The sequence below is a fragment of the Sphaerodactylus townsendi genome, linkage group LG14 (assembly GCF_021028975.2).
Source record: "Sphaerodactylus townsendi isolate TG3544 linkage group LG14, MPM_Stown_v2.3, whole genome shotgun sequence".
NCBI lineage: Eukaryota > Metazoa > Chordata > Lepidosauria > Squamata > Sphaerodactylidae > Sphaerodactylus > Sphaerodactylus townsendi.
Genome location: NC_059438.1, coordinates 44,678,677 through 44,690,968, shown reverse-complemented (window position 1 = coordinate 44,690,968; position 12,292 = coordinate 44,678,677). Strand labels below are relative to the sequence as shown.

At 45.5% G+C, this 12,292-nt stretch overlaps 1 protein-coding gene across 1 annotated transcript in view; it reads right to left on the bottom strand.

Annotated features, from left to right (window-relative positions):
* LOC125443355 (sodium-dependent neutral amino acid transporter B(0)AT3-like) overlaps positions 1 to 12,292 on the bottom strand; it is a 57,271-nt gene that overhangs the window by 23,136 nt on the left and 21,843 nt on the right. The window contains exons 5-7 of the mRNA XM_048515379.1: positions 8,836 to 8,946; positions 8,075 to 8,187; positions 1,708 to 1,836 (exon numbers count right to left, since the gene is read on the bottom strand). Of these exons, the coding sequence (XP_048371336.1) occupies positions 1,708 to 1,836; positions 8,075 to 8,187; positions 8,836 to 8,946 (353 nt within the window). The remainder of the gene's footprint in view (positions 1 to 1,707; positions 1,837 to 8,074; positions 8,188 to 8,835; positions 8,947 to 12,292) is intronic.

Here is a 12,292-nt window from a genome sequence, read left to right as displayed (position 1 = left end):
TGGCTTCACGTAAGTGGCTGCATGCATATTGCATGTACATTTGGTAAGGGGGGTTTGTTCATTCATCCATTATCTTGTTGATCTACACATAAACATACATATGAACATTCCTGATCCACCCTAAATTATAGGAATTAAGGCTTTTGCACCATTTCTAGTGTTGCAATTTTTCAAATTCTCTAATTCCACTGAAAGTGGTTTAAATCATAAAATGGAAGGGAAACAGGAACCGGGTTAGCCAAACCCCAACAATAACTTGCCACAACACAAGGAAGCATAATCAATTGATGAACTGTAATAACTATTACTCATGTACTAGTCAGCAATCAATGAACAGAAATCATGTGAAATGTCCAATAAATACTATTAACACATAGTCCGTTTCTACTCATTCATAGTCCATTGAAAGAACAAGTCAAAGCGTGATGGGACCTCGGTCCACTCACCACGCTACCAAATTGTGCAAATAGCCGGAAAAACAGCTGAGCAGGTTGAAGATGCGGAGCGGTGAGGAAAGTCTCTTAACGCGACGTGCAAAGCAGCAAGCAGCCGACTCTTAATGCGACGTGCAAAGCAGTACAGCAAAACGCCTATGCGCTAAAGTACGTTTTCGCAGGTCTTCATCAGTGCAAAATAGTTGCAGTAATACTAGTTTTCAACCAGTCAAGCATAATTGCTACTAGTTACCTATAAAACAATGAACACAGCACTATTTTCAATAGTTTCCTAAGATTAATATGGAAAAATGAGCGCGTTCCCTGTGTGGGGCGGCCCTTGAAGTGCCCAGAAGCTGCAACTGGTGTGGAAAGCGGCAGCCAGATTTCTGGGTCTGAGGGACCCCGTCATGCCAATGTTGTTTTGCCTGCGCTAATTCCCAGTTTGCTTCCAAGCCCAATTCAAGGTGCCTTAAGCAGGGGTATGGTGTGGGCATTGGGGGGGGGGGGGAGAGGCCTTGCCCTGGGCGCCTGGTGCCTGGGGGTGCCCTGGCTGCGGCTCCCACAAAAAACCCTTTGGTGCCTTTAAAATGAAGCTATGATTCCTTCTACCTGACTGCACCAAGGCGAGGCTGGCAAGACACTGGGGGAGGGGACAGGCCAGGGAGGGCACACTCCTTCCCAGGCCATGTCTCCACCCCCAGTGGCCTTTGGCCTTGCTCCGTGGGCCTGGATAGAAGGAATCCTAGCTGCATTTTAAAGGCACCACGGGGCTTTTTTTGCAGGGATGGCAGGGGACAGGTGGGGGGGGGAGTTCAGCTGGGGTGCAGCAGGGGCGGGGCATGGCTGTTTTTTAAAGCCACACCCCTGGCCTTAAGGACCACCTGCCCTCACATGAACCTACCTGACAATGACAGTCACCCAGAGAGGCCATACTTCCTCTGAGGCAAGATAGATGACAACCTGGGAAAGGCTTTCTTAGTCATTGCACCAAATCGTGGAATGTCCTCGCCATCTGCTCCCCTCCATCATTGTCTACCATTTTGTTTTGTCTGACATTCCTTCCCTCACTGATTCTCACTGCCCCTTCTGTCTCATGTGATTTGTTTTAACTGTTTTTCAATTGTTTTATGTGTTTTAAATTTTGTTTTAACATTTTTATTTTTCATTGTCTAGGAAACCCTAAGTTGGGTGGAATGGCACCCAATGGGTGAAATGGCACCCAGCTAAAAATGTTTGAAATAAAATGATTTTTTTAAAAAAAATTACTCACCTATCCAAACAGTCCCAGTAGCCAACTGTGGCCTTAAACCCCAAAACTGAAAAAACTGGGATTGAAGCGTACAGAGAAGTCATACTATTCACAGCTGCTATGATGACAGCATCCTTTTCACAGTCATTTCTAGAAGGGGAAAACCCACATAAACATTGTTCTACAAAACATGGCAATTCATCTCAATAAACATAAAGAAGCAGTATGGTATAGTGGTTAGATGGCTGCCCTCAGAGACTGAGGCTCCCATCTCCAGTTTGTCATAATGTTTGCTGGATGGCCTTAGGCCAGGCATGCTCTTCTCGCAGCCTCGTCTGCCTCCCCAGGTTAAACTGGGATGAAGTTGGGAGAGGAAGAATCGTGCACATCGTTCCAAACTACCTGGAGGAAGGCAGGGGATAAAACGCTCTAGACAGAGGTTTGGAGAGGACCGTTCACAGGGCAGAGTGTAGAGTGCTGATGCAAAATGTAAATAAGATAAATCTCTATTCCCTTTCTGTAAAAGATAGAATTAAGGACTTCATCCTTTCTTGTCCTGGCCTGTCAAACTGCATCTACTAAAAATTCCTTTTCTACACAGCTTTTAAAGGTCCTATTTTGATTCTGATAAGCTAAATAGGATTCTGATTCTGATAAGCTAAATATTTACCCCACCCCCCACCCCAATACATCACCAACCATCTTCTTTTTCTGCAGTTCTGAAGTCTCTTACCCATGAACCTCACAGCTTGCTAAGAGAGGTCACCACAAAAGGTGAGGAAGTTAGACAGTCAGGGCCTCCCCCTAAGAAGAGCCCTGCCCTCGAAAACCAACAAACTGGGATCTCCAAGATGGGATGGACAGGTTGGATCGCATCCCTACAAACAGGTAGGGAGCACGGTAGGTTCTGTCTCACTGGGCCTTTCCCCACTTACCTTCTGCTGTGCACTACTCGGGCCAAGTAGCGTGGGGTCCCGCAGCACTCCCCACTACAGGCCAGCGACAACGCAGCTGCCCCAACGCTGCCGGTATCATGCCCCCTCAGCACGCATCATTCCTGGCGCTGGAGAAAACATCGCCTTTTGATGACCCCACGCAGAGTGTGGGGTCGTGGGGAAGCCCGGGCGCGCACCAGAAATGACGTGCGCAGTGAGTAGCGCGCAGCGACGGTGGTAGAGGGAAAAGTGGGGAAAGGCCCACTGTCCCATTGCGGGGTTATATGTGTTGGAATAAGCGACTTCTGCATGCCTGGACACTGGGGGGTGCTGTGTATCTCACTCTGTGATGTTGCCTCTCTTGTTTGCCCTCCTTGTCTGGGCCAGGAGACCGCCCACTAACTTCCTTTCTTCCCCATGCTAGCTTCACTTCTGCTCTAGCCTTTGAACCGAGCGCATGGTCAATGGCAGCCTGCTCAGTGGGGCCTTTGCCACTGCAGCATCCACTCACTTCCACACACGTGATGGCGCGTTAGTTGTGCCCACTTGTCATAGGGAAAGTAATCTCTTTAGTCTAGGGTTCTTTCTATCTACCTTTTCTTGGAACAAAGTTGTGAACTGAAGATGATTGAATAAATGTAAGTTTTACCTTTTACATTTATGTCTCTGGAGAAGTTTCTACAAACTGCATTCACACACATTACTGGGCACATCCATGACTCTAAACGAAATCTAACATGGTAGCAGAGATTGATGGTTATTTTTGAAGCCCAGATATTTTAAAGTTGGAGCAGATTTTTTTCCCCCTTGCATGGCTTAGCAGCCATTGCCTTGGTTCTTGTGTTTTTCTTGCTCACCTGGCTCTAACAGGCCAGCGAGTAACAAAAGGTTGCATAGCCTGAAAGCTTGCTTCCTCTTTCTTGTGTGTGTGACTCATTGAGATTGCAGAAAAAAGCCTTTTGCATTAAAATGGCTCAGCGTAAGGCAATTCTTGAGAAGCTTACAAGCCTGAATTTTAACTCATGGCTCTACAGGATTCAATCCCAAGTAAAGGAAGAGGGCATAGGTTTTGTTTTAACTACACCAAAACCAAACAGTGGAAATGAAGAGACTAGATGGCAAAGAGCAGATGAAAAGGCCATGAATTTAATTGTTAGTACCCTCACAAAACTCACAACTGGTGTATGTTAAAGGACAAGATTCTGCCAAAGACATGCTAGAAGCATTAAAAAAGGGTCTTTGGAGAGCAAGACAGAAATAGCAAAGTGAGTTTATTCAAACAACTATTTTCAATCAAATTACAAGAAAATGGAGATGCTGATTGCCATATAGAGAAATTGCTGAATCTGATTGATAAGTTAGCAACCACTGGCACAGTTCTGGAGGAAGAACTGAAAATTGGACTGCTTTTAAGCTCATTGCCTGAGAAATATTCAGCTTTTGTCTCTACTGTAAATGGCAAAGACTGCACATTTGAGGAAATTCTAGGACTAACTAGGTCTGAATTTCGCAAGCAGCAAGAGTATCTCTCTGAGAGCAGAGGGAAGAATGGCTCAAGTTACATTGCCCAAGAAGCCAGAGGCAAGGGGCGTGGAACTAAATCATTTGGATACAGAAAATACAATCCCACAGGGGAAAGGAGGAGCCCACCCATCTGTTTTAAGTGTAATAAACCTGGTCACCTCCAGAGGGAGTGTCGATGCAATAAGAATGCTGAGACTGGCAGCAAGCCACCTCACACTGCTTATTCACACAGACAAAGGGATTTTACTCCTAAAAATTCGTTCAACTTTTGCACAACCCACATGATACAAACTAATGAAAAATATAAGCCTTGGATTATTGATAGCGGTGCTTCTAGGCACATGGCTTCAGATGTTGCTTTGTTCAATGAATTAGATAGAGATGCTGGATGCAATGTGTATTTAGCCAATGGAAAACAGATTCCAGTGAATGGAAAGGGCAAAGTTACTTTACATTGCCAAGTGGATGATAATGGAACTGAGATTGTGGCGAGAAAATGTCCTGTATATATTCCAGACCTCGCAGCTAATCTGATCAGCGTCCCTACACTATCAGAAAAAGGATTTGCTGTTCACTTTGAGAATAATGTGTGCACTATCTCGCTGGTGGTGGAGCTATATTCCACAGGTACCCTAAGAAATGGAGTCTTTGAACTGGACTGTGAGGAACCCAAGCCTGCACAGCCAAGGTAACTTCTACCCAGCAGTCTTTGGGAGCTCTGGCATAGGAGGTTTGCCCACATCGCGATAAAGAGGCCATCCTGAAGCTGAAAAGCAAGGACTTGGTAACAGGTATTTCTATAAAGACTGTCCCAATGATAACCAATTGTGTGATTGTTGTTTAAGAGGAAAGGGAACTAGGCCTTCATTCCCAAAGCAAAGCCAAAGATGCTCTAAGCAGCGCCTTGACTTAATTCACTCTGATCTATGTGGACCAAAATCAAACCAGCATCAACTGGTAATAACACCTATCTGTTGTCTTTTATTGATGACTACTTTCGAGATACACTGTGTGTTATTTAATAAAAGAAAAGTCTCAGACTGAACAAAAATTAAGAGACTATGTTGCTATGGTATCTAATAAGTTTAATAGGAAACCCAAGTGTTTTCAAAGCGGACATGGGAGGTGAATACAATTCCATATCTATAAACAATTTCTTGAGGGAACATGGGATCCAACACAGACTTACTGTAGCCCATTCGCCAGAACAAAATGGAATTTCTGAAAGAAGAAATCGTTATATAATGGACATGATTCGGTGCATGCTCATTGATTCAGGCCTTCCCATGAAGCACTGGGGAGAGGCAGCAATGACTGCAGTTTACTCTACAAAATAGATTGCCAACCAAAGCCACAGAAGCAACTCCATATGAGTTATGGTATGGCAGGAAACCAAATGTAGAACACATCAGAGTCTTTGGATGTAAAAGCTTACTCACATACCAAAAGAAAAGAGACCCAAGCTAGACCCTACTACGGAAGCAGGTATATTTTTTGGGCTATTCTCCAGAAGTAAAGGATACAGGATTTTTGATCCAGAAACTAACCAAATTACTATATGCAGAGTTGTGCAGTTTGACGACCCAGAGATGGCAAGCCTGCCGTGATGGGATGACCATTCAGAGGGAGATGGCGATAGCGACCAGCTGATCCTACATCGCCCAGGAGTCCCAGGATGACATCACCGTGCAGATGCCAGGAAATGCTCAACCTGAAGAGGGAGCAGCGGTGGAAATCCCAGACCTGACAGGTGAGGCAGAGGAGTCACAGACTACTGCGCGGAGGCAGACAGACCTTTTTGGCCCTCAAGAGGCTTCATTGCGCCTAACAAGGGAATTCCAGCTGAGAAACTTAACTACCTTGCAAGGGCACCCGCCACTGCATGAACCAGCTTCATGGTCTGAGTTACAGCGAATGCCTGAACCAGAAGCAAAGAAGTGGAAAGAGGCAGCACAAGAAGAAATGCGCTGCACTACATAAAACCAAAACATGGACTCTCACTGAACTACCTAAGGGTAAGAGCGTTATCGGTTGTAAATGGGTTTTAAAGCTAAACAAGATCACGGAAGGTCAGATTGAGATATATACAGACTTGTTGCTAAAGGATTCTCTCAGATCCTATGGAACAGATTATGATCAGACTTTTGCACCTGTTGTAAAATATTCTACAATTAGAATGCTCTTTAAGCATTGCTGCATCTAGAAACATGAAAACTGAGCATTTGGATCGTTAAAACCAAGATTTCCTTTGCATGGCTTAAATTGAACAGGAGCTTTATATGAAGCAACCACCAGGGTTCATAGATGAAAAGAATAAACATTTAGTCTGTAAACTTCAGAAAGGACTTTATGGATTGAAACAAGCAGCTAAAGCTTGGTCAGATAAGCTAGCCAAGATGCTACTAAGTCAGGACTTCAAACAAGGCAATGCAGACCCCTGTCTTTATAGCAGGCACAGAAATGGGAGATGGACATTTATCCTGACATATGTTGATGACTTGATTATTTGCCATGAAAATGAAACTGACTGTGCTGAGATTATATCCCAACTCAACAAGGAAGTAGAAGTCAAGCACCTGGGAGATTGCCAGCTTCTACTTGGGAATCCAACGAAAAGTGAACCAGATGGAAGCTATCTTCTTAGCCAGAAACAGAAAATATTGGAACTGCTACAGAGTCTGAACCTGGAAGGTGTCAATCCAATGCCTACCCCAATGAGTTCGATTTCTACAGACAAGTACTACCTGATGACTTGCTACCTGACAACAATGATTACAGGACCTAATGACAGCTTTGTACTTAGCAATGACAACCAGACCTGACATTGCTACAGCTGTGAGTATATTGTCCAGAAGGGTTAGCACACCCACCACAAGAGACTGGACTGCTGTTAAACGAGTGGTGAGGTAATTTAAGAGGTACTTTAGACTTTAAACTGAAACTGCCAGCAACTAAAGATTCCACACTATTGGGATATGCTGATGCAGATTGGGCTGGAGAAAAGAACAGATCTAAGATCTACCAGTGGCTATGTGTTTTCTATGGAGGAAGTGCTGTAAGCTACAGCCGTGAAACAAAGTGTTATTTGCTCACTCATCTACTGAATCAGAATTAGTATCAGTTTCTGAGGCATGTAGAGAATTACAAATGGCTTTTAATGTTGTTAGAAGATTTTGGTATTGATGAACCTTTACCTGTACAAATGCTAGAAGGTAACCAGAGTGGTATAGCTCTTCCTTCTTCAGAAAAGAATAGGCAATACTAAACACATTGGAATTAAGGATCAATATGTAAGACTCTTACAGGCAGAAGGAACTGTGAAACTTTGCTACTGTCCTACTGATATGATGACAGCAGACATCTTGACCAAACCACTGCCAAGAGACAAGTTCCAAAGCCTGCGTGACAAACTGAACATTGTATGCCTGGAAAGCATGCAGTGTCGAGGGAGTTGGAATAGTTTCGACTTCTGCGCATGCCTGGACACTTGGGGTGCTGTGTCTCTCACTTCTGTGATGTTGCCTCTCTTGTTTGCCTCCTCGTCGTAGGAGACCGCCCACTAATCCTTTCCCATGCTGGCTTCAACTTCTGCTCTAGCCTTTGAACCGAGCGCATGGTCAATGGCAGCCTGCTCAGTGGGGCCTTTGCCACTGCAGCATCCACTCACTTCCACACACGTGATGGCGCGTTAGTTGTGCCCACTTGTCATAGGGAAAGTAATCTCTTTAGTCTAGGGTTCTTTCTGTCTACCTTTTCTTGGAACAAAGTTGTGAACTGAAGATGATTGAATAAATGTAAGTTTTACCTTTTACATTTATGTCTCTGGAGAAGTTTCTACAAACTGCATTCACACACATTACTGGGCACATCCATGACTCTAAACGAAATCTAACAATATGATCTGCAACTTGAAGCTGAATTCCACCTACTTTGCTGAGTTGTAGCTTGAGAACGCTATGTGGCCCCCAAATGCCAGAGAGAGAGAGAAGAAAATCTGGGTGGCTGCATCAAGCCACACATGTGGATTGTTGAGGATGCTCAGCTGTTGAAAACAAAAAAAACCCCACAAATTGAAGGCAGGGTTATTATTAGACTGTTACAAAAGAAACAGGCAGAGGGAGAATTCGGAGGGAGTGGAGCACTGATAGGACACCGAAGGATGACACACTCCCTCCTGCCAGCCTATGTTTGGTCCTCGTGACTGCTGCCTGTCTGTGCAGTAGAATCACGAGGGACACTTGGATTGGGTTTGCTTCACAATAAGTAGCTCTACCTTGTCAAGCAAAATTCAATCCACAGCTGCAAATTTCCATGGCTCATAGAAGAAGATTTCCCTGCCCTGTACTCCCGCTCTGAAGATCACTCTAGGTACTCTGGGAGAGCATTCTGCCAGATCCCCAGGTCCCACCTCAAGGTTGGCTTCCCTAGAGCCTGGCCAAGCCAGACCCAGCAAATATTATGGGGAAGACCAGAGGCTCTGCCCCTGTGTCCCAGGAGTGCAGTTCTTTCCTTGGAACCCATTTTAAAAGCCAAGGCACAAACACAAGCACATGGAGAAACCTCACAAGTCAAAATCACTGTCCACCCCCCACCCCCACCCCATCCTCCTCATAAAGGCCCAGTCCCTCGTAAGTCAACGTTGGAATACTAAGAAAATTGTTGCTTGTTGAATATTTGTAAAAATACTTGCCTTCGGAGTGAAGAGATAGCTCAGCCCTTCAGTGGCTCCTGGCAGAGTCAGTCCATAAATAAGGAATATCGTTAGAACGATGTAAGGAAATGTGGTTGTGATATATATCGCCTGGGGAGATGGAAAACAGTAACACGAAATTAGAAAGCCAGTATTGTGTAGTGGCTGGAGTGTTTGACTAGGATCTGGGAGACCAAGGACGTAGGTAACGGGGGGGGGGGGTTCCTCGGGTTCAATGTCCGAAGCTCCGCCCCCCCATTTGTGGGTTTTTAAAACATTTTTTCGATTCTTGGCCTGCAGGGGGCGCATTGTTTAGGCTAGCACCACCAAACTTTCAGGAATTGTTTGGGGGACTCTCCTGATGATACTACCCAGGTTTGGTGAGGTTTGATTCAGGGGGTCCAAAGTTATGGACTCCCAAAGGGGGTGCCCCCATTCTGCATTGTTTCCAAACTCTACGCTGCATTGTTAACAAACTCTACGCTGCCTTTATTGATTTAAAGGCTGCCTTTGACTCTGTGTCGAGAGAACTTCTCTGGGCAAAACTGGCTGCCCTCAACATTGACGCCAGACTCTTGTTCTTAATTAGGCAACTGCACACAAATACCAGTTGCCGGATCAAGTGTTCCCATGAAGGCCTTTTGACAGACAGTATTCCAATTTCCAAAGGGGTCAAACAGGGCTGCGTTCTGGCCCCCACTCTTTTCAACCTTTTCTTAAGTGACCTCCCCTCTACTCTCTCAGCAGTGAACAGCCATGCCCCAAAACTGGGTACATCCCATGTATCAATTCTGCTCTATGCAGATGACGCTGTCCTTCTCTCTCGATCCAGAGTTGGCCTCAGACGCTTAATGAAGCGCTGTGTGGACTACTGTGAATCCAACAGACTGACAATTATTTATGAAAAAAACAAGGTATTGGTCTTCTCTAGGCGCTTTAAGAAGCTCACGTGGGCAATGAAAAGCACCCAAATTGAACAGGCTAAGTGCTATAAATACCTTGGCCTCTCATTCTTCTTTAACCTTTCATGGGCAACCCAGAGGAAGGCCGCTCTCCTAGCTACATCTAATAGTATGTCAGCATTACTACGTTTCTTTTACAGCAGTGGCCACTCCTTTATCCCTCCTTTCCTCAAGTTTTTCAATGCCAAAGTCGCCTTGAGATTGCTTTACGGAGTCCCAATCTGGATTCAAGCTATTAACCACTCCTTGAATTCTCTTCAATCCAAATTTTTTCACAAGATAACTGGACTCCCAAATTGCGTGCCCTATGCAGCTCTTTGTCTGAAGTTAGGTCAAAATTCCTTAGAATCAGCCGCTTGGCTGAGGACTTTTAGATTCTGGCTGCGAATTCACTTTCTCTCAGACTGTAATTCCCTGGTCCACCGTCTGCTCTCTGACACCCATTCCAACCCCTGCTTTTCCATAATTGAAGAAAAAATGGCCTCTATTGGACTGTCAGTGGATTCACTTTGCCCCTTGTCCTATTCAGAAGCTTATAGGAAATTAAAAGGTCAACTATTGGATAGAGAGTTCTCTACCCTAATCACTGCAGCCAAGAAAACGTGCTCCCCCCTGTATTTTTCTCTCCCATTTGAACGGGGCACAATACCTGTATTGCTTAATAAACCCTGTTCAAAGGAGAGCCATAATGCTTGCCAGGTTTAATGTTATGCCTTCTGCCTTGTTACATGGCAGATTTAATAAGCAAGAAAAGGCTAAAAGATTGTGCCCATGTAACGATGGCTCAGTTGAATCTGTTTTTTATTACTGTTGTACTGTTGTTTATGCCAATAAAGGCTTGCTTCTTCTAAATTGTTTCCAATGGGAGCTAATAAGAGATGGGGCTACACCTTTGAGGGTCCATAACTTTGGACCCCCTGAACCAAACTTCACCAAACCTGGGTGGTATCATTAGGAGAGTCTCCTAAAGATACCCTGAAAGTTTGGTGCTGCTAGCTTAACAATTGCACCCTGACAGCAGGCACCCCCCCAAATCTCCCCAGATTTTCCTTTTAAATCCACCCCCTTCGGCATGGATTTAAAGGGAGAATCTGAGGTCCTCAGTTTAGAAGAAGAAGAGTTTGGATTTATATCCCCCCTTTCTCTCCTGTTGGAGACTCAAAGGAGCTTACAATTTCCTTCCCCTTCCCCCCTCACAACAAACACCCTGTGAGGTGGGTGGGGCCGAGAGAGCTCCCAAAAGCTGTGACTAGCCCAAGGTCACCCAGCTGGCATGTGTGGGACTGCACAGGCTAATCTGAATTCCCCAGATAAGCCTCCACAGCTCAAGCGGCAGACCAGGGAATCAAACCCGGTTCCTCCAGATTAGAATGCACCTGCTCTTAACCACTACGCCACATTGAAAGTGATGCTGTTTCAGGGTGGGGGAGAATCCACCCCAAAACAGTATCACTTTCAATGTTGTTTAACTGGGGACCCCAGATTCTCCCTTTAAGGTGGATTTAAAAGGAGAATTTGGGCTCTCTAGTTTAAACACCATTGAAAGTGATGCTGTTTGGGGGTGGATTCCAGCATCACAGAGGCTGCCTGGGGTGGGGGGGAACTCAGATTTTGCACCGGGCTTCATTTTCCCTCTCTGCCTCTGCCCAGAGGGGAGGGCAGAAGGAACTGCCGACTGCTGGCTGGGAGCCCAGCTGGTGGGGGGCAGGGCAGGGCAGGGCAGTCTGCCGTCCCTGGCCTTGGAGAGCTGCTTTTATAAGCGCTAGGCTTGGGGCGGGGCTTGGGGAGGCCTGGCCATGTCCTAGGGGCGGGTGGGGGTGTGGCTCCACCCTCGAACCCCCCCCCCCATAAAAAATCTATATCTACGTCCCTGTGGGAGACCCAGGTTTAAATCTTCCTTCTGCCCTGGATGCTCAGTTGAATCCTCCTTCTACCCTGGACGCTAATATACCTGTCACTGTCTCCTGGCTTCACAGAGTAGTCATAAGAATAAAATGGATGTAAGCTTTGGGGCCCCATTAGGAAGAAAAGTAGGGTATAAATTTCTGAATAAATAAAATGGCTACTGTTTCTGTCAGCTATATTGTTCACATTTTAGCCAGGTTTATGCAGATTAACAGAAGATATACAGAAAAATCTAGCACGCTTTGTGGAGCCTTCCATTGTTTTGATGGAACAAGCATCCTCATCCGACTGACCCGGGGGCATATGAAGGCCTGATTTCCTAAGAGGAGCAGTGCTGGGTGGGTTGAATCAATGACTGACAGTTGAACTATTGAACTGACTGCATTTAAAAGTATTATGTGTTTGAGGACACATTTGTCAAGGTATATCGGCGAAGGATGTTTGCAGAGCCCAGCAGTGCGGCTTTTTGATGTTCAGATGTTGATTTTGTTGATGTTAATTCGTTTCAAGTGCTTCCCCAGGTCTTTTGGGACAGCGCCCAGCGTGCCGATGACCACTGGCACCACTGCTGCTGGTTTGTGCCAAAGACG